Source organism: Monocercomonoides exilis (genome assembly GCF_001643675.1).
Source record: "Monocercomonoides exilis strain PA203 chromosome Unknown scaffold4-2303458, whole genome shotgun sequence".
NCBI lineage: Eukaryota > Preaxostyla > Oxymonadida > Polymastigidae > Monocercomonoides > Monocercomonoides exilis.
The window spans coordinates 736,185-758,207 of NW_027150549.1; the positions used below are offsets into that span (position 1 = coordinate 736,185).

The 22,023-nt window shown below is 36.8% G+C and overlaps 5 protein-coding genes across 5 annotated transcripts; 4 read left to right on the top strand and 1 right to left on the bottom strand.

The window, feature by feature from the left end:
• Positions 1–2,864: 2,864 nt before the first annotated feature.
• MONOS_3583 (putative DDE superfamily endonuclease) lies at positions 2,865–4,496 on the top strand (the record flags this gene model as incomplete). The annotated part of the gene is made up of 2 exons (XM_067873592.1): positions 2,865–3,089; positions 3,243–4,496. 2 exons carry the CDS (start codon positions 2,865–2,867, stop codon positions 4,494–4,496), a joined length of 1,479 nt encoding a protein of 492 aa, XP_067734652.1.
• A 1,150-nt stretch (positions 4,497–5,646) lies between these two features.
• MONOS_3584 (uncharacterized protein) lies at positions 5,647–11,667 on the bottom strand (the record flags this gene model as incomplete). Its single annotated transcript, XM_067873593.1, has 1 exon — positions 5,647–11,667. One exon carries the CDS (start codon positions 11,665–11,667, stop codon positions 5,647–5,649), a length of 6,021 nt encoding a protein of 2,006 aa, XP_067734653.1.
• Positions 11,668–12,190: 523 nt separating this feature from the next.
• On the top strand, positions 12,191–14,217 carry MONOS_3585 (putative V-type proton ATPase subunit C). The gene is made up of 8 exons (XM_067873594.1): positions 12,191–12,491; positions 12,566–12,663; positions 12,738–12,829; positions 12,890–12,985; positions 13,065–13,133; positions 13,280–13,466; positions 13,618–13,755; positions 13,891–14,217. The coding sequence occupies exons 1-8, from the start codon at positions 12,230–12,232 to the stop codon at positions 14,110–14,112; spliced, it is 1,164 nt and encodes a 387-aa protein (XP_067734654.1). The 5' UTR covers positions 12,191–12,229; the 3' UTR covers positions 14,113–14,217.
• A 17-nt stretch (positions 14,218–14,234) lies between these two features.
• Positions 14,235–16,737, top strand: MONOS_3586 (putative axonemal dynein intermediate chain protein). The gene is made up of 7 exons (XM_067873595.1): positions 14,235–14,340; positions 14,409–14,530; positions 14,584–14,781; positions 14,869–14,970; positions 15,023–15,383; positions 15,558–16,349; positions 16,500–16,737. Exons 1-7 carry the CDS (start codon positions 14,298–14,300, stop codon positions 16,634–16,636), a joined length of 1,755 nt encoding a protein of 584 aa, XP_067734655.1. The 5' UTR covers positions 14,235–14,297; the 3' UTR covers positions 16,637–16,737.
• A 1,069-nt stretch (positions 16,738–17,806) lies between these two features.
• On the top strand, positions 17,807–21,953 carry MONOS_3587 (putative TBCC domain-containing protein 1; the record flags this gene model as incomplete). The annotated part of the gene is made up of 8 exons (XM_067873596.1): positions 17,807–17,949; positions 18,002–18,064; positions 18,115–18,361; positions 18,424–18,804; positions 18,899–19,257; positions 19,433–19,669; positions 19,880–20,079; positions 20,272–21,953. The coding sequence occupies 8 exons, from the start codon at positions 17,807–17,809 to the stop codon at positions 21,573–21,575; spliced, it is 2,934 nt and encodes a 977-aa protein (XP_067734656.1). The 3' UTR covers positions 21,576–21,953.
• Positions 21,954–22,023: the final 70 nt, after the last annotated feature.

A 22,023-nucleotide genomic window follows, 5' to 3' on the forward strand; every position in this document is an offset into this window, starting at 1 on the left:
CACTTCTTGCATCAAAAGCATTCTTTATTACTGATGGAGCGAATGCAGAGTGCCGAGCTTGAGGAAGGGCGTCTTCCATAGTTTTTCTGTTGGAAGAAGCAGTTGAAGATTGTGGGATTTCAATTGATGAATTCAAAACTAATTTAAGAACAGCAAAAACACCTCTATCGAGAGGTTGCGAAATATGTGATGTGCGAGGAACAAAAGTGATGACATCCACATTCGATTCCATAAATTTTCTCTATATAATAGGGTTTGCACGAGGGCTGTGCGAATCAACGAGAAGTTAACATCTCTCTTCAGTCAATTTCATCCTTTTCTTTCTTTCTAGTATTTTTGGAAGAAGAACACGCAAAGAGTATCGTTCGAATAAAGAAAAGTTCATCCAACCGTTCATATTGCACCACACATCAAGCGAAGGAGATAGTAAAGAAGTCATCTCTTCCGGAACATTTGAACTTGGCCAAAGAACAATTGAGGGCAAAGAAAATCCATCTGAGGCAACAGCATCCACAAGCGTCGCGTTTCGAGCTCTCGAAGGTGCCAGACAATAGGCTGAAAGAGATTCAGAGGATGTCGCAACAAGTTTTTGGCAATTATCAGATTATCTTAGTGATGTTTCATCCACATGAAAGACCAGCTCCCTTCTGTATTTGAACTTTGAATGCAAATTATCAAGCGTTTCATACCAAGGTTTCAAAACGTCTTGACAAGATGCTGCAAGACGTTTTGAATCTAAAATATTTGCTTTTGAAATTTCAATTCGGGCTGATTTCGCAAGAAGGAATAAGCCGCGGATTTTGAAATTTCTTTTTTTGGTGAAGCATCAACTGAAATCTCTGAGTCTTCATCTTTAATCGCATTTTCAATCAAAATAGAAACAAATAAATAGAAAAAAATTATTTTGCAAACAAATTCTTTTGTTTTCTTCACTGTCAGGTTTGTTCCACACTTTGCTTCAATTTTAATTACGTCTGTAACAATTTCCTTTTTTTCACTTGCGCAGCAATGACGGTCTTCCTTCTTTGGAAACATCTCTGTCACTTTTAACAGACTTCACTGCATGGATGAGTGTTTTTTTTTGAAAATTGACCGAAGTTGGTTGCATCCACAAGCCTGGCTTTTCCGTCAATAAGAATTCTCGCCATTCTCTCGAGTCTATTTTCATCAATGCGACAGTTTATCGACGCCATTTCTGCCTGCATTTTTCTTTTTCCCTCTTCAGCTTTTTTTTTGATCATAATAAATCAAATCAATTTTTTGGGAAATGATCAAAAAAAAAGTCCATTTAAAGCAGCCAAAAGACATTTCAAGTTTTGATATAGGAAGTATTTGCTTTAATAAATTTTTGTATATTCAATTTGTTTTTATAAAGATTTTGTCATGTTTTTTTCATACGATAATTTCACTAACATTTTTAACTGTTTCCCCGAAATCAAATAAGAACATCTGTTCATCCGCTGATGACAAAAACAATTGTTTGTGCAAATAATCTTTGTTTCTTATAGAAAATTTTATCTTTCACAAAGAAATAGAAAAAATGTGCTAAAAAAAAAGGTTCCAATAAAAACACTAACATATGCCCAGGAAAATATTGGTATTTTTTACAAAAATAGAACAGATAGGATTGTTTTTTATCTTGTTGCATGCACAAAAAGACAGAATTCAATCTCATTAATTTGAAATGAAGTATTATAAATTTCATTTATTGCAATAGAAATAGTTAAAACGAACCATTTTTAATTTTCAAAATAACAAAAGGATCAATGTATATCAGTCTGAATCATAGAAAACATTTGTTAAAAAAGACAAAAAAGCATTTCCAATAAATAAGCATATGTTATTATCAACATTTATCTTAAAAATATAACACAAATTATGACTTGATTTTGAAATACTGAACAAATCAACTTTTTTTTCGTTTTTGAAAAAAACATTATCAATGTTGAATTAAATATTTTCGATGTTGTTTAAAACTTTTTCGTTATTAAACAATTTTTAGTTGTATTAATAAATGTTGCAATTGCCCGTTGAATTATTGATCAAGCATTTTTCCAATTGTTTTCAGAATCGTTTCAAAAGTTCTATATGCATAAATTGATGTTCAAAAAAATAAATTCTTGGAAAATGTTGTTCATCTATTTGGAAACACTTTCGCAAACGATTTAATAACAAAAAAGTTTTCATCTTTAATGCAAACTTTTTTTCACACTGGGATTGCGTTGACACTGTTCACTTCGAGAAGTTCATTTTTTGAAAAGATTTCTATGAAAATGATTGATTTTTTCGTGGATATCATAATTTTGACATATTCAAAAAAGGTTAATGAACAATTGCAAAAATAAAAAATAAACTATACCTCATTAAATAATAATAAAAAATTAAAAGTTGAAGAACAACTGAAGATAATTATGCTGAACGTGACTTTTAGAAAACGATAATCAGAAACTTTCAACTGAAAACAAACGAAAATAGAAGAAAAAGAAGAAGAAGAAGCGGTTAAAGAATGAGGAATGAAATAATTGCCAATAGGGTCATCTTTTTATTGGCACTTTTTTCTTTATTGGCACTTTTTTTTTAAATAAAAATTAATCTGACCCACAAATGATATTTTAAAATATATTTTTGGTATATATACAAATGTGATATATTCTAATATTTGAATTTTGAAAGAAATCCAATTTCTCATGGGGGGGAAATGGGGGGGTTCAAGTCCTTCCATTGAGCTTTCATGAGAAATTGGACTGCACAAAGGTTTGTAAATATTTCTAATTCATTCAAAAATTTAAATATTAATTAAAAATTCTTTAATGAGAATTAATAAATAAAAAAATTTATTAACGATCATTACCCATAATATATATATGAAATTACTAGTGAAAAAGAAAGCTGAAGCGGCGCAGAAGCGGCTGAAGGAAGCAATGTCAACATTACATTACAGGAAATATGAAACAAGATTGGAAAGGATTGCACACATTGTCAATGATAATGTTGTCAGGCTGGTCGACGGTGTTAAATACGGCGGAATCAGCAAGAAGTCATTGGAGCACGCTGTTAAAGCTATAAAAAACGGAAGGCCTATTGCAAAAGTTGGGCACCCACCTATTATAAGCGGCGAAAAATAAAAGCAATTCTTAGAAGAAGTTACAATAGAATCTCGATCAGGGACAAGCCTCTCGTTACGAAAAGCGCGTGATCTGGTTTGCGATTGATATTTGAATTGTATATTAATTGGTATTTAGATGGAAAATATAATTAACGATAGTGAAGAAGAAGGAGAAAAAGAAGAAAATAAGAAAAAGACTGTAACTTTAAAGACAGTTTACGCCTTCATACAGAGACATCCGGAACTGAAGTCCTCGCTGCCAAAGCAAGTTGATATCAACAGACTTGCAGCATCTTGTCAGAAAATCCTAAAGCCGTGGTATGCAGAATTACAATCATTTCACGATGAAAACAAATATCCAGAAGAATTAATCTTCAATGTTGACGAATCTTCGCTTCGAATTCCGACTTCTACACGTGGCGTTGTTGTTCATCCTGCAGATGAACAAGCTGGATTCAAAATGACTGCCGAACGGATGCCGAATGCTACTCTCGTTGCTGGAATCGCTGCTGATGGCTTCTCGCTTCCGTCTGTAGTGCTGTGGCCGAGCGCAAATCTTCCGAAAGAACTGACAACACTGTTGACGCCGTCGCTTGACATTTGGCCAAACACAAACGGCTGGATGGAAAAAACGTCATTCAAAAAATACGCCTTAACAGTTCTGCTGCCAGCTATCATTGACAGAAGAAAGCGAATTCTTAAAGAAACTCATCGTTGCCTTCTTCTCCTGGACTCGCACTCATCACGGGCAGATCCAACGATATGGAGACAGTTCAAGGAAGCCGAAATTGACGTCATCACCTTCGTTCCACACACCACACACATATCGCAGCCGCTGGACAGAGGCGTATTTGCAGTATTGAAGTCAGAGCTTTCAAACAATTACAGCTCTCCATCATCCACCTCCTCATCTTCAAAAAGAACAGCTGTTGCAGATGTGTTGCCACAAGCCCTTCACACAGCATTCACACCATCAGTCATCAAAAAAGCCTTCATTAACAGCGGAGTCCTCAGCAATGGATCTGGATCTGTGTTGATGAAGCTTCCTCAGTCTTCTCAATACTTCATTCCTTCTCATTCACATTGTTTCGACTTCTTCGGAAAAGAAATAACAAAAGAAAAGCTTCTTGATGAATGGGATGAATATAATGAAAAGCACAAGATGAAAATTGAAGAAATTGAAGAAAAAGAAAAGGAAATTGAAGAAAATGTTGAAAAAGAAAATGAAATTGAAGAAGAAGAATTGCCTTTGGAGAAAAAAGTTAAAAGAAAATTCAGAAAAATTAAGAATGATGACGATGAAACAAGTGATGAATTTGACCCCTTTGAACGTGAAAATGGAAAAAGAAAAGTGAGAAGAGTAATTGATTCGAGTTTTGTATTTTTTTGATGTGTTTTTAATTTTTTTTCATTTCAAAAAATTTTGGTGCCAATAAAGAAAAAGTGCCAATAAAAAGATGACCCTAAGTGGACAGATTAGCAAGCCCTGTTGATTTTGTCTCGATGATGCAGTTCAACTGCAGTGGGAGATTCAATTTGATTGACAGAAACTATCCCTGCTTTAGCATTTGCCGATCGGAAAAACACTTGATAATCATTAATGATTCAAATTCAATAAAACAACAACAAACACATTGGTTATTGCATTAATTGTACAGACAATAATAGTGTTTCAAAAATTTTTATCGAAATTTCTTTTATCAATCAAATTTTTATACCCGATCATGTTTCTTCACTAGAATGAACATAATAGCATAATCAAATTATGACTTTCTTTTTTGTGACGTTTCTTGAGTGCGAACATAAATTTGATCAAGATTCGATTTTTTTATTTCATTTGAAAACCATTCTTAAGCGACTTTTCAAAAAGAATTATAAGTATTTAAACATTTACTGATATTTTTTGATTCAAAATAAAAAAAATTCAATTTTATTTTTGTGTTTATTTTGAAAAATTTAATTGAAAATCAAAAATTTCTAAAAGTTAATAATTGTCTTGAATTATATTTAACAAACTCAGAATAAGAACAATTCATTTAATAAACATCTTTGTTTTTCTTTCATCTTTAACATTGGCTTCAGAATTTATTCCAAATCATTTTGCATTTCAATGATAAATTTCTGTTTAATGAAAATAAGCAAATTCACAATAAATATTTCGAAAAAGAATAAGATTTTTTAAATTAACACCAAATACCTAAGACAAAAAATATTTTTTTTCAAAATTCAAACAAAAATGTGATTTCAAAAATGTAAGCCACATAAACATTGCTAAATTTTCAATAGTTTTTTTTTTCGATCAAAATTCCAAAAATAATATCAAAAAAATTTCAGTAAAAGCATAGTGCTAATAATCTATCAAATGAAAAATATATATATATATATATATATATATATATATATATATATAAATCACACAAGAAAAATATTTCGCATTTTTTAAAACGAAATACAAATGAATCAAAAACAAAATCTTGAACATTCTACGAAACACTAATCTAATACAAGAAAAAAAAAAAAAAATAAAGTGAATAAATAAATTATTGTAATTTTTTCAGTATTTCCGATTGAACAGGATCTATACCGGTAATTGTGGAGATAACATCAATCCATTGATTCGCCAGTTCCTCAGACGCTGCAACCAGATCGACAGATCGAGATGCAAATTGGAGCGAAAATGAAGAACATTCTTCGCTTCTCAAAAGCGCACTGACACCAGGCTGGGGAGCATTTTCGTTACCTTTCTGTTTAATTTTCTTCTGCCATCGACTGTACATAGCCTCATATTTCTCTCTCTCTGCTGATTTCTTCTTCATGAACGTTTCTGTCTGCCTGCCCCGAATGATTTGAGTCAGATCCACAAGTGAGAGGTGCTTGGCTGGTGCGACAGAAGGCAAACGGGACGGGTTTTCGGGAAGCCAAAAGACAAGAAATGAAGAAAGTGCTTGCGAGAACTCTGACTGGGAAATACAAGGAGCATTTTGACTATCCTGTAATTGCGAAGAAGAAGAAGAAGAAGAAGAAGATGATGATGATGAAGCTGCACTTGCTGCATTTAATTTTGATGGAAGTAGCATAGAATTAAATAAAAACACCCATCTTTGAACTTGCTTTCCGTTTGTGCAATACTTCACAAACTTTGTTGGTTTATTGATCAATGGCTCTATTTTTTTCCACGTTGAATTCCAACTTTGCTGTTCTGAATCTTTTTTCTCATTCGATTCTTCATTATCTTCACGGCTCATATCTTCTTTTTCACTTTCATCATCATCATCATCTTCATTTGCACTTTTTCTTTCATTCACTTTAGATTCTTTTTCTTCTTTTCCCTCTTCATCCTCTTCATCCTCTTCATCATCATGACGACGTTCCCTGTTTGATTTCTCCTCTTTTGAATGGCCCTTCTTTTCATCAATTGGACTTTTGTCTGGTTTTTCGTTCTTTCCTTCATCACATTCTGCCTCTTCATCTCCCTTTGCCAATGTCTGCTCTTCAACTTCCACTTCTTCATTTTCATCCAAATTCTGCTCTTTCTCCCTCTCCATCTCTTCTGCCTGCTCTTCATTCGTTTCCTCTCGTTCGTTCTGTGAAAGTGCCTCGCTTTCTTCGACATCTCCCGCCTGCTCATTCATCAGCAGCGGGTGTGATGAAACATCTACAGCCGAAAAAGAGACAGGCGAGCGACGAATCATCTGCCGGATGCTTTCCGCTTCCCCTTCTCCCCCTTCGTCTGTTCCATTGCTTCCTTCTGAGGTTGTTTGTCTTTCCCGCTCTTGAGAAGATTGCTCACCACTTTGAGCATTTCCACTGGAATCTAACAACATTTCTGTGGTTTCCTGCATTCTGCCCAATTGTTGACAATCACTTCCTTCAACAGTTTTATGCTCTTCATCCTCATTGCCTTGCCTGTTTCCTTCCTCTTCTGAATAACCATCCTGCCTTGCAACGTTGGGATGCTTACTCTCATTTTTGTCTCTATCTTCTGCTTCATCCAACAAAAAGGCCAGAGGATGTGCATCAGCCTCGACCCACTCAATCAAATGCGCCGGATCAAGCCCCGGCGTCTCATTAGCATCCAAACCGTTGTCTTCCTCCTTGTCGTTGGCCACCAATGCTTCTGGCTCTTCTGCTTCCTCTCCCACTCCTCTTCCTCTTTCGTCCTCCTCTTTCTCCCACCCAGTTCCACTCATCCTGTCTTGGTGTTGCTTTCTCTGCAGCAGACTAGTCATGTTCATCATGTACAGTTCATCCACACTTTCCTCTGCTGTCTCGTCATCTGCCCATTGAATTCTTGCAAAGTTAAGTGCCTCCCCCGATTTCCACACAGCCGCACCGCTGCTTCCATCTTCATTGGTCAATTCGTTCAATTCATCTGCACCAAAACAAAGCTCCTCTTCGTCATTGACAGGATCCAGCCACGCTCTTCGCATCGCTTTTATCCTCTTCCGCTTTTCGATTGCAGCAAGCTTCTTCTTTGCCCTTTCTCTGGCTCTTTCTCTTCCGCGCTGCATTCCCCTCACAAAATCGCTTGTCATTGGCATCTCCATCGGCGGCTCGTGGACAAGCGCTGGGGTGAGATAGAATGCAGGTGAGTGAACAATCACATTTGGGTCTGTGGAAGAAACAGGAGGAGGCGAGTGAGGAGACTGAGAGGTGTCAAACACAAATGAGGAGCTGGAGGCGAGCGGGCTGTGCATTCGGCCTGTGCGTCCTAAGAGAGGCGGGATGGAAAGAGAAGAGCTGAGGGAACGAGGTGTCAGAGAGACCAAAGAACGAGGTGATGATGGAGAAGAAGGAGATGAAGAAGGAGGAGGAGAAGAAGGAGAAGAAACAGGAGGAGCAGAAGAAAAAGAGAAAGAAGGAGAAGTTAACGATGATGATGAAGCAGAAGCAGAAGCAGAAGCGGAAGAAGCAGATGCTGACAGAGCCTTTGTGTCGAGCATTCGAAGAGAAGATGAAATGTGCAGTGAAACAAGAGGAGATTGATAAGGAGGAAAAGAAGGAAAAGAAGGAGAAGATAGAGAGTTTGAATGAGTGCTACGTGACAATTGGGATCTGCTGGCTGATATTGGCGTTGAAAGAGGAGATTTTCCAGTTGATTCGACAGAAGTAACAGAGGAAGTAGAAGTAGAAGCAGAAGAGGAATTAGACGAATGCGAAGAATTTGGCTTCTCTGTTGATTGCCTCGAGTCTACAGGACAAAACACCCACTCTTTTCCTTTCCCTCCATTTTGCTGGCTTTCGCGAGCGAAAAAAGCAAACTCAATCTGATTCTTACTCCTCTTTCTGTTGCCATTCCCCTCTCCTTCTTCTTCTCCTTCTCTTTCTTCCTCATCATAACCATCTTCTTCTTCTTCTTCTTCATCATCGTGCTCGCTTTCTTCCATCAGCTGAGGTAACATCGCATCACGATCATAACCATCGCTCTCACTTTCACTGACAATCTCATTCAAGAAGTCGTCGTCTTCATCATATGCTCCATCTTCGCTGTTGTCTGCGCCTTGCGCTTCCACAAGCAGTCTATTCTGCCCAAACTCGCTCCACACAAGCGGATTGCGCTTGCTTTCTTCGCCTTTTTCCGATCTTTTTTCACTTTTGTGATGAGAAGGAAGAATAAAAACAGGACTTTGTGTTTGTTTCTGATTTGGTGTGTGAATTGATGAAGGGGGTTCTCCATCTTCTTTCGACTCTTTCATAAATTCCTCCGAATCTATCTGAATTTTTTCATCAGCATCATTTGATTGACTTTTGTGCATAACATTATCAATGGACTCTGTTTTACTTGTTTCATTCTGGAATATCAGCCCAACAAAAGAGCCTTTCTTTTCATCATATCCGCCCTTCCATTCATTATTTTGTTGTTCCCCTTCTTTCTTCAGCATCCATCTTTTCTCTTCTGAATCATCTGCATCTGCCTCTTGAAGCTCTCTTCTTTCCATTTTATCTGCAACTGCCGTATCTCTTCGATATGTTGTCAGAATCACAGCTTCATCGCTTCCTTTGTTGTTGGAATACTCAAAAAACTGACCCAGTTTTGAATTTCTGGCTTTGTCTGTTCCATCAACTTGTTCACTAATAAACTTTCCTTCATCCTCCTTCGTTGACTCTCGATCTCTCTCACACTCATCATGTTCGGCACATTCTCTTCCTTCCCTTCCTTCCCTCTCTTCTCTCTCCTCCTCTTTCTCCCCCCTCTCACTCATCACCATCCTCCTCAGCTGCTCTGCCTGCGCCGACTCTCTCTTCACCATCTGCTGCAATTCGTCTCTTTGCTTCGCCTCGTCTTCTCTCAGCTGCCTCTCCTCGTATTCCACACTCAGCGCCGTCGAATGCCGCAGCCGCCGCGACCTCTGCGACGACAGCAGGAGACGCTCGTCGTTGGGATACCACAGCTTAAGGGGAGTGGAAGAGGAGAGAGAAGAAGAAGAAGAAGAGGGTGAAGAAGATGATGAATTCTTTATGTTGGATGAAAGAGCTCTTGGTTTTGAATTGCATTCTGTGATTGATGGATCATTAGTGTTTACACCAGTCGATGAAACAGCAGATGATGATGATGATGATGATGACTGATTTGGCGTTGCTTGGAGACAGTTGTTCTCTGAGTTAAGTGTTTCTGATTGAGATTGATCTGAACTAGCAGCATCTTCTTCATTTGCTTTGATAGAAGCACTGGTTGATGCATCAGAAGAAGCAGATGAAGAGGTTGATGACTGAGATGAGGAAGAAGAGTCGTTTGAAGAAGAAGGAGAAGGTGCAAATGATTTGAAAGGAGTCAAAGTTGAAATTGCGCTTGAGAACAGTTTGGGCTTTTTTTCATCAGGTTTTGACGAATCTTGTGATGCCATTGCTGTTTTTGTTGTTGTTTCTGATACTTTGTTATTCGCTTCCAGTGTATTTTTATCATCGTCTGGTTGTGTGGCATTTTCGACTGGAGGAGCAGTGGCCTGCTGCCGAATTTCAGACAAAGAAGGGAAGAAAGAAGAATGAGAGGAATGATGTGCTGAAGAAGCAGAAGAAACAGAAGAAGAAGAAGAAGATGATGAAACTTCAGTTAAAGCGGAAGTAGAAGTGGGAGAGGCAGCGAATGGAGACAAAGCATCGATTGAGCGGGAGACAGACAATATCGAAGCAGGAGGTGATTGTGAAGAATCGAACAAACTTCGATGACGACGATGAGGTGTTTCATCTGACTGAGCATTTGCAGAGAGCAAAGTGAATGCGGATGAAAACCGCTTAGTTGTTTTGGGGGTTTCTAATGAAGATGCTGTGTCTGAAGTGTCTGATGATGATGTGAGTGAAGTGAAAATAGAATCTTTGGAAACAGCATGAGAAGAAGAAGAGGAAGAGGAAGAAGAAGCAGAGGCGGAAGAAGGAGAAGATAAAGGTGAACTGGTAGCGCGCGAAGGTGAGATAGAGCGTGAAAGCGATTCTTTGAGAGAAGGGAAATGAGAATGGCGGGAGGATGTGTGTGATGAATCAGTTAAGATGGATTTTGAATTGGAAGAAGATAAAGTTGGTGTTGTGAGTGGAGATGCAGAAGAAGGCGAAGGCGAAGGCGAAGGCGGAAAAGAAAGAGCAGAAGGAGAAGATGTTGTGCCTGATGAAGGGGATGATTGAGGAACAGAAATAAGAGGTGTAAGTGTTGTTAACGTGTGCGAAAATAATGAAGTGGATGATTTCTTTAGTGGTGAAGGAAAATCTAAGTCGGATTTTTCTGAACTTTTTGATGAAGAAGGAAATTCCTTTGAATCATTAACAGAGATGTCATTCAGAAATGAAAGTGATTTGCTCAATGAAGGATTGCTAGAAGAACTCGCTTGACCTTCGCTTTTTGAAAGAGTTGAAACGTCCTTTCGCTCATTTTCTTCGATTGATGATGGATTGATATCAGATAAAGGCAAATTTGTATTTGATGAAGCACCCAAGGCTGTTGGCAACTCTTCCACAAACGAAGAAGAATCAGAAGCAGCTGTAGAAGAAGAAATTTTTGAATGAAAAGATGTTTCTGAACTTGTAATTTTATCTTCTGCAAATGGATTTATTTTTGAGCATTTACTGATAGTTTTATCAGTGGATGAGGTATCAGTCAAATGGCCAACTGAATCTTTCAGAAATCTTTTCTTTGGATGATTTTTTGCAACTTGTTTTAATGAAATTTGTTCAAGTCTCTTCTGGAGCTCATTAGTAGGAGTTGAAGATGCTTGCGATTCAGATTGAGGTGCGCTTACATCTTTTTGTAATGTTTGCGTAAGAGAAGGAAACGCGGGCTCATGATTTAAATGTTCTTTAACTTCACTAAGATTTCTTTCAAGTGAAGATAATAACTTCTTTTTCGTTCTTCTTTTTTTCCCTTTTTTTGATTGAGATGGCGAAATGTTACTTTGTTCCATATCTTCTTCATCAGAATCTTTATTTTTAATTTGTTCTTCTGTAAAAGATTGATGCAAAGGTGATGAAAAATGATGAGCCCCGATTAATGTCTGTGGAGAAGTTTCAGAAGTGTGAACAATATTTTGGTGTGAATCATCGTATAACACCTGATTTTCATTAAATTCTGACATGCTATACAAATTCTATCGAATAAATAAATTCGAATGAACCAGGAGATTGGTAAAAAAACAAATATTCATGTTTTTCATACCATAAAAAATTTCATTGTGAAATTTAAGAGTATAGGATTTTTTGTTATTTCTTTATTCTGTTTATTTTTGTTAGGAAAACAAAAGAAAATTTCAAATTACAGTTGTATAAGCACAAATTTGACGAAAAATAAAATTCAAACAGAAAAAAAAAAACATTTTTTGAAAAGAAAGGAAAAAAAAAATGTTTGATGAAAAGAATTTCATTGCATCACTTAAGAGGATATGATAAACTCTCATTAGAAAAATTTGGAAAACATTATTTCGATTATTTTCTCTTTTTAGTTATTTTTTGAAAAACAGTCCATCACATAACATGACATGTGATGATGTAATCTTCTCAATTCTTTAAACAAACAAATTGATCTAATCAACAGTGATTTGAAAAATGAGATGCGAGCATTAAAATGTTGAAAGCTTTCAAAAACAATTGGATGAAAAAACCATATATTGGAAATAGAAGATCAGAAATAGGTAAAAATCGATGGAACCCTATTTTATTGTGTCTTTGCCTGGAATGCCCCAGCCATCCGATACCTTAAAAAATATACAATCGACACTTTCGGGAATTGAACGCGCTTACCCGATAAATGTTCCAACTCTGAAAGTCGGAACTCTTGATAACTTGCTTAATGTTGCCGATTCAGTTGAAAAAACTGACCAATTTATTCAACAAGTCTGCTACAAAATAGAAAAGCAAATTTATGAATTTCAGAAAAGCGATGCTCCTTTGAAAGTGAAAGGAAGTATGATCATATTAATAAGATCTTTTATTTATGCTTTTGAAAACAATGCCCAATGAACATTATATTTGTTTTAGAAACAATGGCAGATACCCTTACACAGTTTGAATGGGATGATTCAAAATACACACCAAAAACGATGAGCTTATCTCAAATTGCAGATGCAATAACTTCTGTTTGAAATCTGATTTCAATCTGAAAGAAATATTTCTTTATCAAATATTTTTATTTTCATATAATTGAAATTAGGAAGTGGGATCTATTGATGTTCAAATGAAAGAGAAGACGATGGAATTCAATCAGACAAAGAATCAGTTAACAGCAGTTACACGTCGAGCAACGTTTGATCATTGCAGTTTTAATTCTTTTGATTTTCCCTCACATTAATATTCCGAAAACAGAGGAACATTAAGCGTGCGCAGTTTGCAGGATTTACTGACTGAGCAAGATTTCATTCAAAGCGAAAAGCTGACCACACTTTTCGTTGTTGTTCCAAAGTGTGTTTTATTTTCATTTGACTCTTTTCAATGCCATCGAAATAAATGCATCTAATTATTTGTCTTACACGTACTATAGAACCGGAACAAAAGAATGGACACAAAGTTATGAAACATTAACAGAAAGAGTCGTACCTCGCTCTGGAAGGTTTGACGAAGCATTCATAATTTCACTTGAAATGTTTTTTTGAATGAATTTTCCATTGACTTTTTCATTATTGCAACTTGAATGCATTTCCAAATATAACTTATTATTGTCCATAATTCTTTCAAACTTGAATTTCACACCTGAAGAATTGTTGCTGAAGATGAACAAAGCACAATGTATTCCATTGTTATGTTCAAAAATGTTGTTGAGGAATACAAACAGAAAGTGCGCGAGATGCGTTTCCAGGTGAGAGAATTTGTTCAAAGCGGAGAAACATCAGAAAGAGCGGAGCAAGAAAAGGAGAGGCTTGAAAAACTGATGCAGGAGCAAGTGGTATGTATCCTTCTATTGTATTTTTACAAGCTGCATATTTCTATTATTTATTTATTTATTTATTTATTTATTTATGAAAATCATTTATTTATGATTATTCAATAATTGTTTAAACAATATTAACAATTCTCTAACAAATCAATTTTCACAGGGTGATTTCATCAAATGGTGTCTTGTGTCATACGATGTTGCCATCAACTGCTGGATTCATCTGAAAATATTGCGTGTCTTCACTGAGTCCGTTCTGCGATTCGCTCTACCTCCCAATTTCCAGGCTGTTGCTATTCTGGTTTGATTCAATATTTTTTTTTTTGAGAAAATTATCAAAAAATTTTTCTTCTTCTTCTTCTTCTTTTCCCACGTTTATTGCGATATTTTAATGTTATTGCGCCAATTCATTTGAACATTTTATTTTCATACGCAGCCCGGAAAGAAAATGACAAAGAGAGTTATTGATGTTTTATGCGAAAAATACAAATCACTTGCATTTACTCCACTTGAACAAAGCCGTTACAATTCTTCTTCTTCTTCCTCCTCCTCCTCTTCATCTTCAAGCTCTAAAAGCGCAGAAGGAGATGATATTGCATTCTATCCATTTGTTTACATCCAAACTCCATTACTTCAAAGAATGCTTTTTGATAAATAATGAAGCTATTAAATTCTCATACATTTATCTTTTGATCTTTCACGTTTTTTTTCTTCTCATTGTATTTTTCTGATAATTTTTGAACATGCATTCATGAAAATTTTAGTTATTTGTTTTGTGAAATGGGTATTGTGATCTTATCCGTTAGATTAGATTTTACTCTTCGGAAAGAATAAACATTAAAAATGGATGATGAACAGTTAGAAGAGAAAAAGAAAATACTTACTTGCATGCTATTTATTAAATTTGTTTTTTCATTGGAGTTTAATAATTATCTTTTCGCAATCTTATTTCAGTGGGTGATCAGGCAGCTTTTGAGCAACAGGCAGCAGTTACACAACAGAAAAATTCAGAGCTTATCGAACATTTGAAGAAACAAAACGGAGATCTTCGTACAAGAATTATTCAGCTTCAAAGAGTATTGTTTATAATAAATTATTCAATTCAAATTATTTGAATTTCTTCTTTCAGGAAAACCAATCAGTTCATAGCAATGATTCACTTGGAAAGAAAACAGACCTTCAAAATACATTAATGGAATTAAAGAAACAGTTAGACAAACAGCAAACAGAAAAAAGAGATAAAGAAAAACAAAAAAAGAAACTTTCTGAACAGCTCAGAGAAATGGAAGGAATGGCACCACTTGGCGGAGACTCAGCCCCAAAAAAAGTTTGAATATCTATTTTTGTATTCTTTCAATGTGTGAACATCATCTCTCAAAATATGATTAACAATAAAATAAAAATTGATTTTCAGAGAATTCGTGGGCTTGAGAATCAACTGGATAAGATAATTATTAAATACAACGAAGCTCAATCCATTAAAAAGACATATGAACAAATTATGAAACGTCTTAATGTGTGATTTGTTACATCAAATTTTATAAAGATAATTCTTTTTAATATTTAAGGAAGAACAATCAAACTTCAATAGCCAATTAGAAATGATGGAAGAATCAATGAGGCAACGCAACGAAGATCATGAAGAACTTCTTTTGATGCAGAAAGCAGCAAGAGCAGCCCGTGATATGGCGCACGAAGAAGTGAAACAACTCAGAGAAGAAATGGATAGGGACAGAACTGAATTTGATAGGGTGCTGGAGGAGAAGCGCTTGATATTGCAGAGAAAATTAGAAGCAAGAGAAAGAAGAGAAAACGAAGAAAGAGAAAGGCAGAAGTCGTTGATGGCGGAATCTGGACAAGGCGAAGAAGGCGATGAAGGAGATGATGAATTGGGCGAAGGAGGCACTCGAACAAAGAGATATGCTGTCGGTTTGCCTTCATTTTATTTAGCATGCTTCAACACTCTATTTTTTATTTCTGTTTATCTATTCTTTTATATTTATGATTTGTTAACACCCAAACTGTTCTTCGTTCTTTATTTCTTCTTTTCTTCTGCAACATTATTTTTCTATCCAAAAATAAAAATATGTTAAAATCATTTAGGTTCATCAACCTCATCAGACAATCAGATAGCGCAGCTGCAAACGCGCCTGGCGCAGGACGAAGAGTCGTTCCGGAAGATCAAAGAAGCCACAGGCGACGAAGACATCAACAAAGTCATCCAGAAGTTCCTTGTGCAGGCAGAGTACTACAAAGAGTGCGACGAGCGGCGCAGGGCCACTGAAGCACGTCTGCAGCGTGCGAAGGACGGGAGAAGAGAGGCGCAGAAGCAGCTGGAGGAGGCGCAGGCGGCGGGTGTTGAGCGCATCTCGGCGAAGATGCAGAACGACGAGTCGCAGATGTCTCTGTATCATCTCAAGACAGAAGAGGACGAGGCGAAGAAGCGGTACATCGAAGCGAAACAGCTGCAGATTGAGGTCAAAGAAGGAATCAAGCTTCTCTGCCAGAAGATGGAGATAGCAACGATCGACCCAGCAGCGTACGGGCTGCGTGAAGACGAAGATATTCCTCATCTGTCGCCTGAAGACGCGCCCCGTGCTGAGCTGCTTGACTCTGACCCAGACGCCGTCTTTGACAAGCTCATTGTGTGTATGGAGTTTCTGCTGGACGAGGCGAAGGCGAAGGAGGAGAGAGACGCTGCAGAGCGGGCGGAGAAGGAGAGGCAGAGGGAGCAGGCGCTGGAGGAAGGGAGGGATCTGGATGAGGAGATGGAGGACGACAAGCTTTCGAAGGAGGAAGAGGAGACGGATCTGCAAGTGGTGCCAGAGTGGAACACAAGAATACACTTTGACGACCAGACAGACGAAGAAGACGAGGAAGAGGAAGATCCACTTGGTTTGTGCTTTTTCTTGTTTAGAAATAATAGACATAATATGCTTTTTCCTATTTATTTTCATTGTTGAATGATTTTTCAAACAACTTTGATTCATTTCTAATCTATTAATCCTCTCAAAAATTTTCATTCATTTGTTTATTTTTATACAGACATATATGGCACTTCTACGGGACATGCACTTGATGAACGAGTGATGGACAGAGAATCTCTCAAGAGAGCTGCTCTTGATGCTGTTGAGCTTGCTGCACAAAGAGCGAAAAAGGCTAAAAAAGATGAAGAATTTTAAAAGAAATTTATTTTATTAATTTTTTATTTCACTTCGCTTGACAGTCTATTTTTTATTTGACACTTAATGAATATGTTATCATTTTTGAAAAGATGAAAAAATTTTAATTCAGATCTTAGCGAAAATGAAATTTTCTTTGAATTGATCACACCCATATTATGGTCCAATTCAAACAAGTATAAAAGCTGAAGGAGTGAACAAGACTCTTCATACCTTCTCGGCCCTCGTGGCTAAGATCAAGTGTAGTATCTGTTCTATTCAGTTTAATATCTGAATTGCTGCCCAATGGGTGGCTCGATATTAATTTTATTTTTGGATTGGGTCAAGGTAGAAACGAGGCTTGCCTCTCTCCTTGACAGCGTTCTCGCGGTATTGCAGTACCTCCGTGTAGAGCGCACCGTTTAACTTAGTTCTTTCTGTTTATAAGAATGTGGCGAATTAAAACTTAGTATTAAATAAATTGGTCTCAAATAAATCTAAATGCAAAAATCAAAGTGTTTAGTTGACGTTGTGGGAGAAAATATTTTATTTGAACATTAGAGTTTATCGTAAATGAAATCAAGTTAAATTTGAATAAAGAATTTGAATAACTGATAATTAATCTTTCTTTCAATATTAAAATGTTTCGAGTGCCTTTTTATGTTGTTATGTTGTGAAAAGTTAAATGGCGCAAATTGCTGAATGTTTTCATTAAAATATCTATTCATAAATAAAAAGTGTATTTGAGACTGCTTTTCCAATTTCTGTGTAACAGAATATTTATGTTTGAAAAAGGATGATGATTTTGAAAGATCATTTTTTGATGGAGTAGTATTGAAAGAAAACAAAATCAGTAATTCAAAAAAATTTGAAAATGATGACAATTTCATTCAAAATGTTGAAAACATTTGACACGCTGCTCATTTCTCAATCTTTTTTCATTATCTTTTATCTGAAAATATCTGTTACACAAATCATTACAAAATAATTACAATGTCCAAATTAATATTTGTGAGATAACATTAAATATTAATGAATGCGAATATTAAAAAAAAAAAAAAAGAGAAAAGAGGGTTTTTCTAGTCGAATGTGAGTGATTCAAAATGATTTCTCTGATCTAATCCATATTATAAGTTCTTTTATTTATCGACTTGCAATTCTCGTTTGTAAGATTAAGTCAGGTGCTACAACATGGCAAGCTGCTGGATAAAAGCGGAATTATTTGATTTGGGCGTACTACCATTCTTGCATCGGGCTACACTGGATTTAAGTTCACTCTTTAATTTCATTTCTGTGTATTTTTCTGATAAAGACCCTGACAATCAAAGCCTTTCGTTTGCAGTATTTTCATTCATTGTATTAAACACTTCCATGTTCATTTTTTAGGATATCTGAATGGCTTACGCTTTCACAACAAAATCTCAAGTTAAATGAAAATGTTGCAAGATAGTTTGCATATTTTTTGAATTATCTTCAACTTTATTGTGAACACACAAAAGCATTTTTGAAACGTTTCAGTTGCTTTGTTGCGATGTAACTCCTGGTAATTATATGGATACAGTCGAAATATTCAGTTTTATGATGTTCTTGTTTCTTCAAGTCTGCGCTCATCGTTGTGCGACTTCAAGAGATATTCCAGGTGACAGTTGGCCTTCATTGCCAAATCTTCGTCCATGCCTTCAAGAGTTACAAACAAAGATAGCTTCAGAAGCAACTCTACTGGCGTACATAATGTCTCATGTTAAAGTTTGATTCCATGAACTTTTGGAAAAAAAAATTGAAAACATATGATTCATATAAATTTTTAGGAAGCGTTGTATTTATTGGCTTCTTGCACTGATCCGTCTTTGATTGATCAAATTATTCAACCTGCGGATGTTGGATCACCTCCATCTCTATCGCGTTCACTTTCTGGGGAAATTGCGACTACATCCCAAATGTACCGTAATCCTCGAGGTGGTTCGTATAAAACTTCGTTGACAGGAACCAGTTCAAATGGAGCTGGAACTATTCTTTCGTTCCCTCCACAGATCCAAGGAAAGGCTTCGATGAGAGCAGAGTTTTTTGATGCGTTGAGTGTGTTTATTGGAGGAGGGTACACCCTTCAAGAAGAGGAAAGGCATTTGTCGGTTCTGACTGGACTTTGGGAAAAGGATCCAGAGGGAACAGTTCTTGTGACAACACTGGCGGTTTGTATCGTTTTTTCGTGAATATGAAATATGTCTTATGTGAAATTTGAAATATTATAATCAACTTCTTTCTTTTTAATATTTTTTTAAATAGGAATGGCTATCACAGCACTTGAAGCCAAACCCACTTCGATATCCGCCAATAACATTCACTGGCCAGCTATCGCAATTTGGACGAGGACACAACTCTCTCTCAAATTCCTCTTCTTCTTCCTCCTCTTCTTCTTCTCCTTCTTCTGCAGAAAATACACAGACAGATCTCAATTCCTCACTTGATCAGGACTCACTCAGTGACATTTCACCGACTACTCTGACGACTGCTTCTTCACCTGCCACTCGTCATTCGTCTTCGTCTTCTTCATCTGCTTCTCCGTCTTTGACTTCTTCGTCTTCTTCTGATATTAAAAATGCTTCCCCTATATCTTTTCCTGTTGTTTTGCCTTTTCCAGACAGGCTTGAAAGATTATTTTTGAATTCTTCAAATATTTTGTTATTTCCACCTTTCTATTTTGATTCATTTATGATTTATTTCACATACCGAATCATTTCTTTTCTTTCATATCCTTTTATCATTTTCATTGATCATTCACTTCCACTTCCAAATATCTTTTTTTTTTTTTTTAACCAGTCCCCTGATTCTCTCTCTTGTCAAAGTTACTTCTCTCCACATGCCCCGCAACCCATGCACCACGCGTATCATTGCCTGCAGCAAGGCGCATGTTTATATAACCACCCCAATTCGTGATTGCTCCATTGTCTCTTGTGAGGCATGCACCATCTTCATCGGCGCTGTGGAGAAGATGCTCTGCTTAGCATACTGCTCAAAAGTGACTGTCATCGCTGCTGCTGGCAGAGTGAAGCTGACGTTTGCATATTATTCTTCTTTTGAGAAATATAAACACTTTTTTTTGAAAAAATATTTTTTCTTTATCATTTGACTTCTTCTTTTCAAACAATTAAATATGTTTAAATTATTCTGAAATATTTCCATTCCATTTCATTTCATAAAAACAAATACTATTTCTTTCTTTCTCTTTCTCTTTCTCTTTCTCTTTCTCTTTCTCTCTCTCGCCAGCAATTGTTCCGACATCACCCTGCATCTTCTCACACCCTCACCAATTTTGCTGACTCCATCATGCAAGCGTATCACTCTTGCCCCATACAACGCCTGCTGCTCATCTCTCTTGTCAAACATGGCTGCCTCGCATCTCGACGTCCGGCTGTGCAACTGCTGGGACAAGGCTTTCATTTCAGACTCAAACGTGCTTCCTTCAGGTATTTTTAAAATGGATGGCTTTTAATAAATGCTGAAGCATTTTTTTAAAATCATTTTTTAATCCTTTTTTATGTTATAACTTGGATTGAGTTTCTTTCAAATGAAAAAATTTTATGCTGTCTTTTTATTCTATTTTGGCTATTTCTCAATTGCTAATGTTTTTTTTTTCCCTTTTTTCATCCGCATCTCAGCTCCATCCTCCCCTACTACGACACATTCACACTCCACTTCATCAATCACAACATCCTCTTCTTCTTCTTCCTCCTCCTCCTCTTCCTCTCCATTTCCTTCTTTCTCTTCCTTCCTCACCGACTCCAGCAACTATACACTAGCCGATCCTGCCACAACATCTGCCTTCCATCTGATGCATCCTTCTCAATTCTCTCCTTTTGCCATCCCGTTTTCATGCCCTGGTACTTTGTCCCATCAGCCTGGGTTTCCAGACATACCTCCTTTTTTGCCGGCAGCATATCAAGAGGAGATAGAAAGACGAAGAGAGGCGATTCGCTCGCTGCAAAGAGAAATATCTGGGGGAAGAAAGGGATTTGAAGGGGAAGGGGGAGAAAAGGGGGTACAAGGCAGAAAGGTAGAAGGTGCAAATGGGACAGCAGCGGCAGAAGAAGGAAGCGGAAAAGATTTGGAGCATTCTTCTTCAGAAACTGAAGCAGAAGACGGGAAAACAAACAAATTGGAAAGCAAACTGGATCCGAAGTCAAAGCAGGCAAAGGAGTTGGCAGAAGGGAATTTATCATCCTCAGAGAAAGAGAGAGAGAAAGAGAAAGAAAAAGAGAAAGAGAAAGAAGGGCTGGATGCTGAGTCAGCGCAGAAAGTGGAGGCAATCATCCAGAGGAAGTTTCGCGAATGGCTTGTGTCGACGAACCAGCTGAGGCAGATACACGACCTGCTCCACATGCAGATGGGCAATGGACAGCCGTCTGTGATGACAAATACACAGACTGATGGAATGACGAGCGGAGTTGCTGCTGCTTCTTCATCATCGGTGGCTGCTGTTACTCCTGCTGCAACTTCAATTTCAGTGTCTTCGACATCTCCGTCGCAATCGCCAACTTCTTCTTCTTCTTTGTCTTCTTCTTCTTCCTCTTCCTCTGTCCCATCATCCACCGCATCTTCTCTTCCTTCTTCACGAAGTGCTTCATCTGCCTTTCCGTTTGTCCGCACGAAGGCGTCAGCTTCAGCCTCTTCGAGCCAAACAGCCTCAGTTGGCTCGTCTTCCGCTGCACCTGCCATCAGAGAAGCTGTTGGGAATGAAATATTGTCTCCCCCAATTATGCGAATGACTCGATCAACACACTCTCCTGGTGCTTCGAATGCTTCTTCTTCTATTTCTTCTTCTTCTTCTTCTTCACCGTCGACATCTGCTGTTAATTCTGGATCGCCGTCTGCTTCTGCGGCTGCTGCTTCTATTGTGTCAAAGTCTTCTTTGCTGCATTCAAACCAGTTGTCTTCTGAATCGCGCTCTTCAATGAAAATGTGAAGAGGTTAATGATCACAAGAGTAGAGTTACAAAAGTTTTAAAATAATAGAAAAAAATACTTATATATTTTGTATATCATTTGAGCATCGCCCTCAAAACATACACCTTATGTAATTTTAATAATTATTTTATTTTATTTTCCTAATTTTTTAATATTTTATCTTTGATTAAGACATGTTTATGATTGTTTAAATTTTTTTCTCATAATTCTTTAGAATTATTCGCTTCAACACAAAAATATAAGGATATTTGTATTTAACATTACACCTTGCATCACAATCAGATATTCTCAGTATTGCCTTTGAGTTTTCCAAAAAGTGAAAAACAGTTATTGTTTGGCTTTGAACAGAAAGTTTAATCGAAAAATGATAACTCGAAGAATTACAAAAGTTTTGATTCACAATCTCATTCTCATTTGTGTTGTCGACTTGGAAACTTCAGAAAAAAA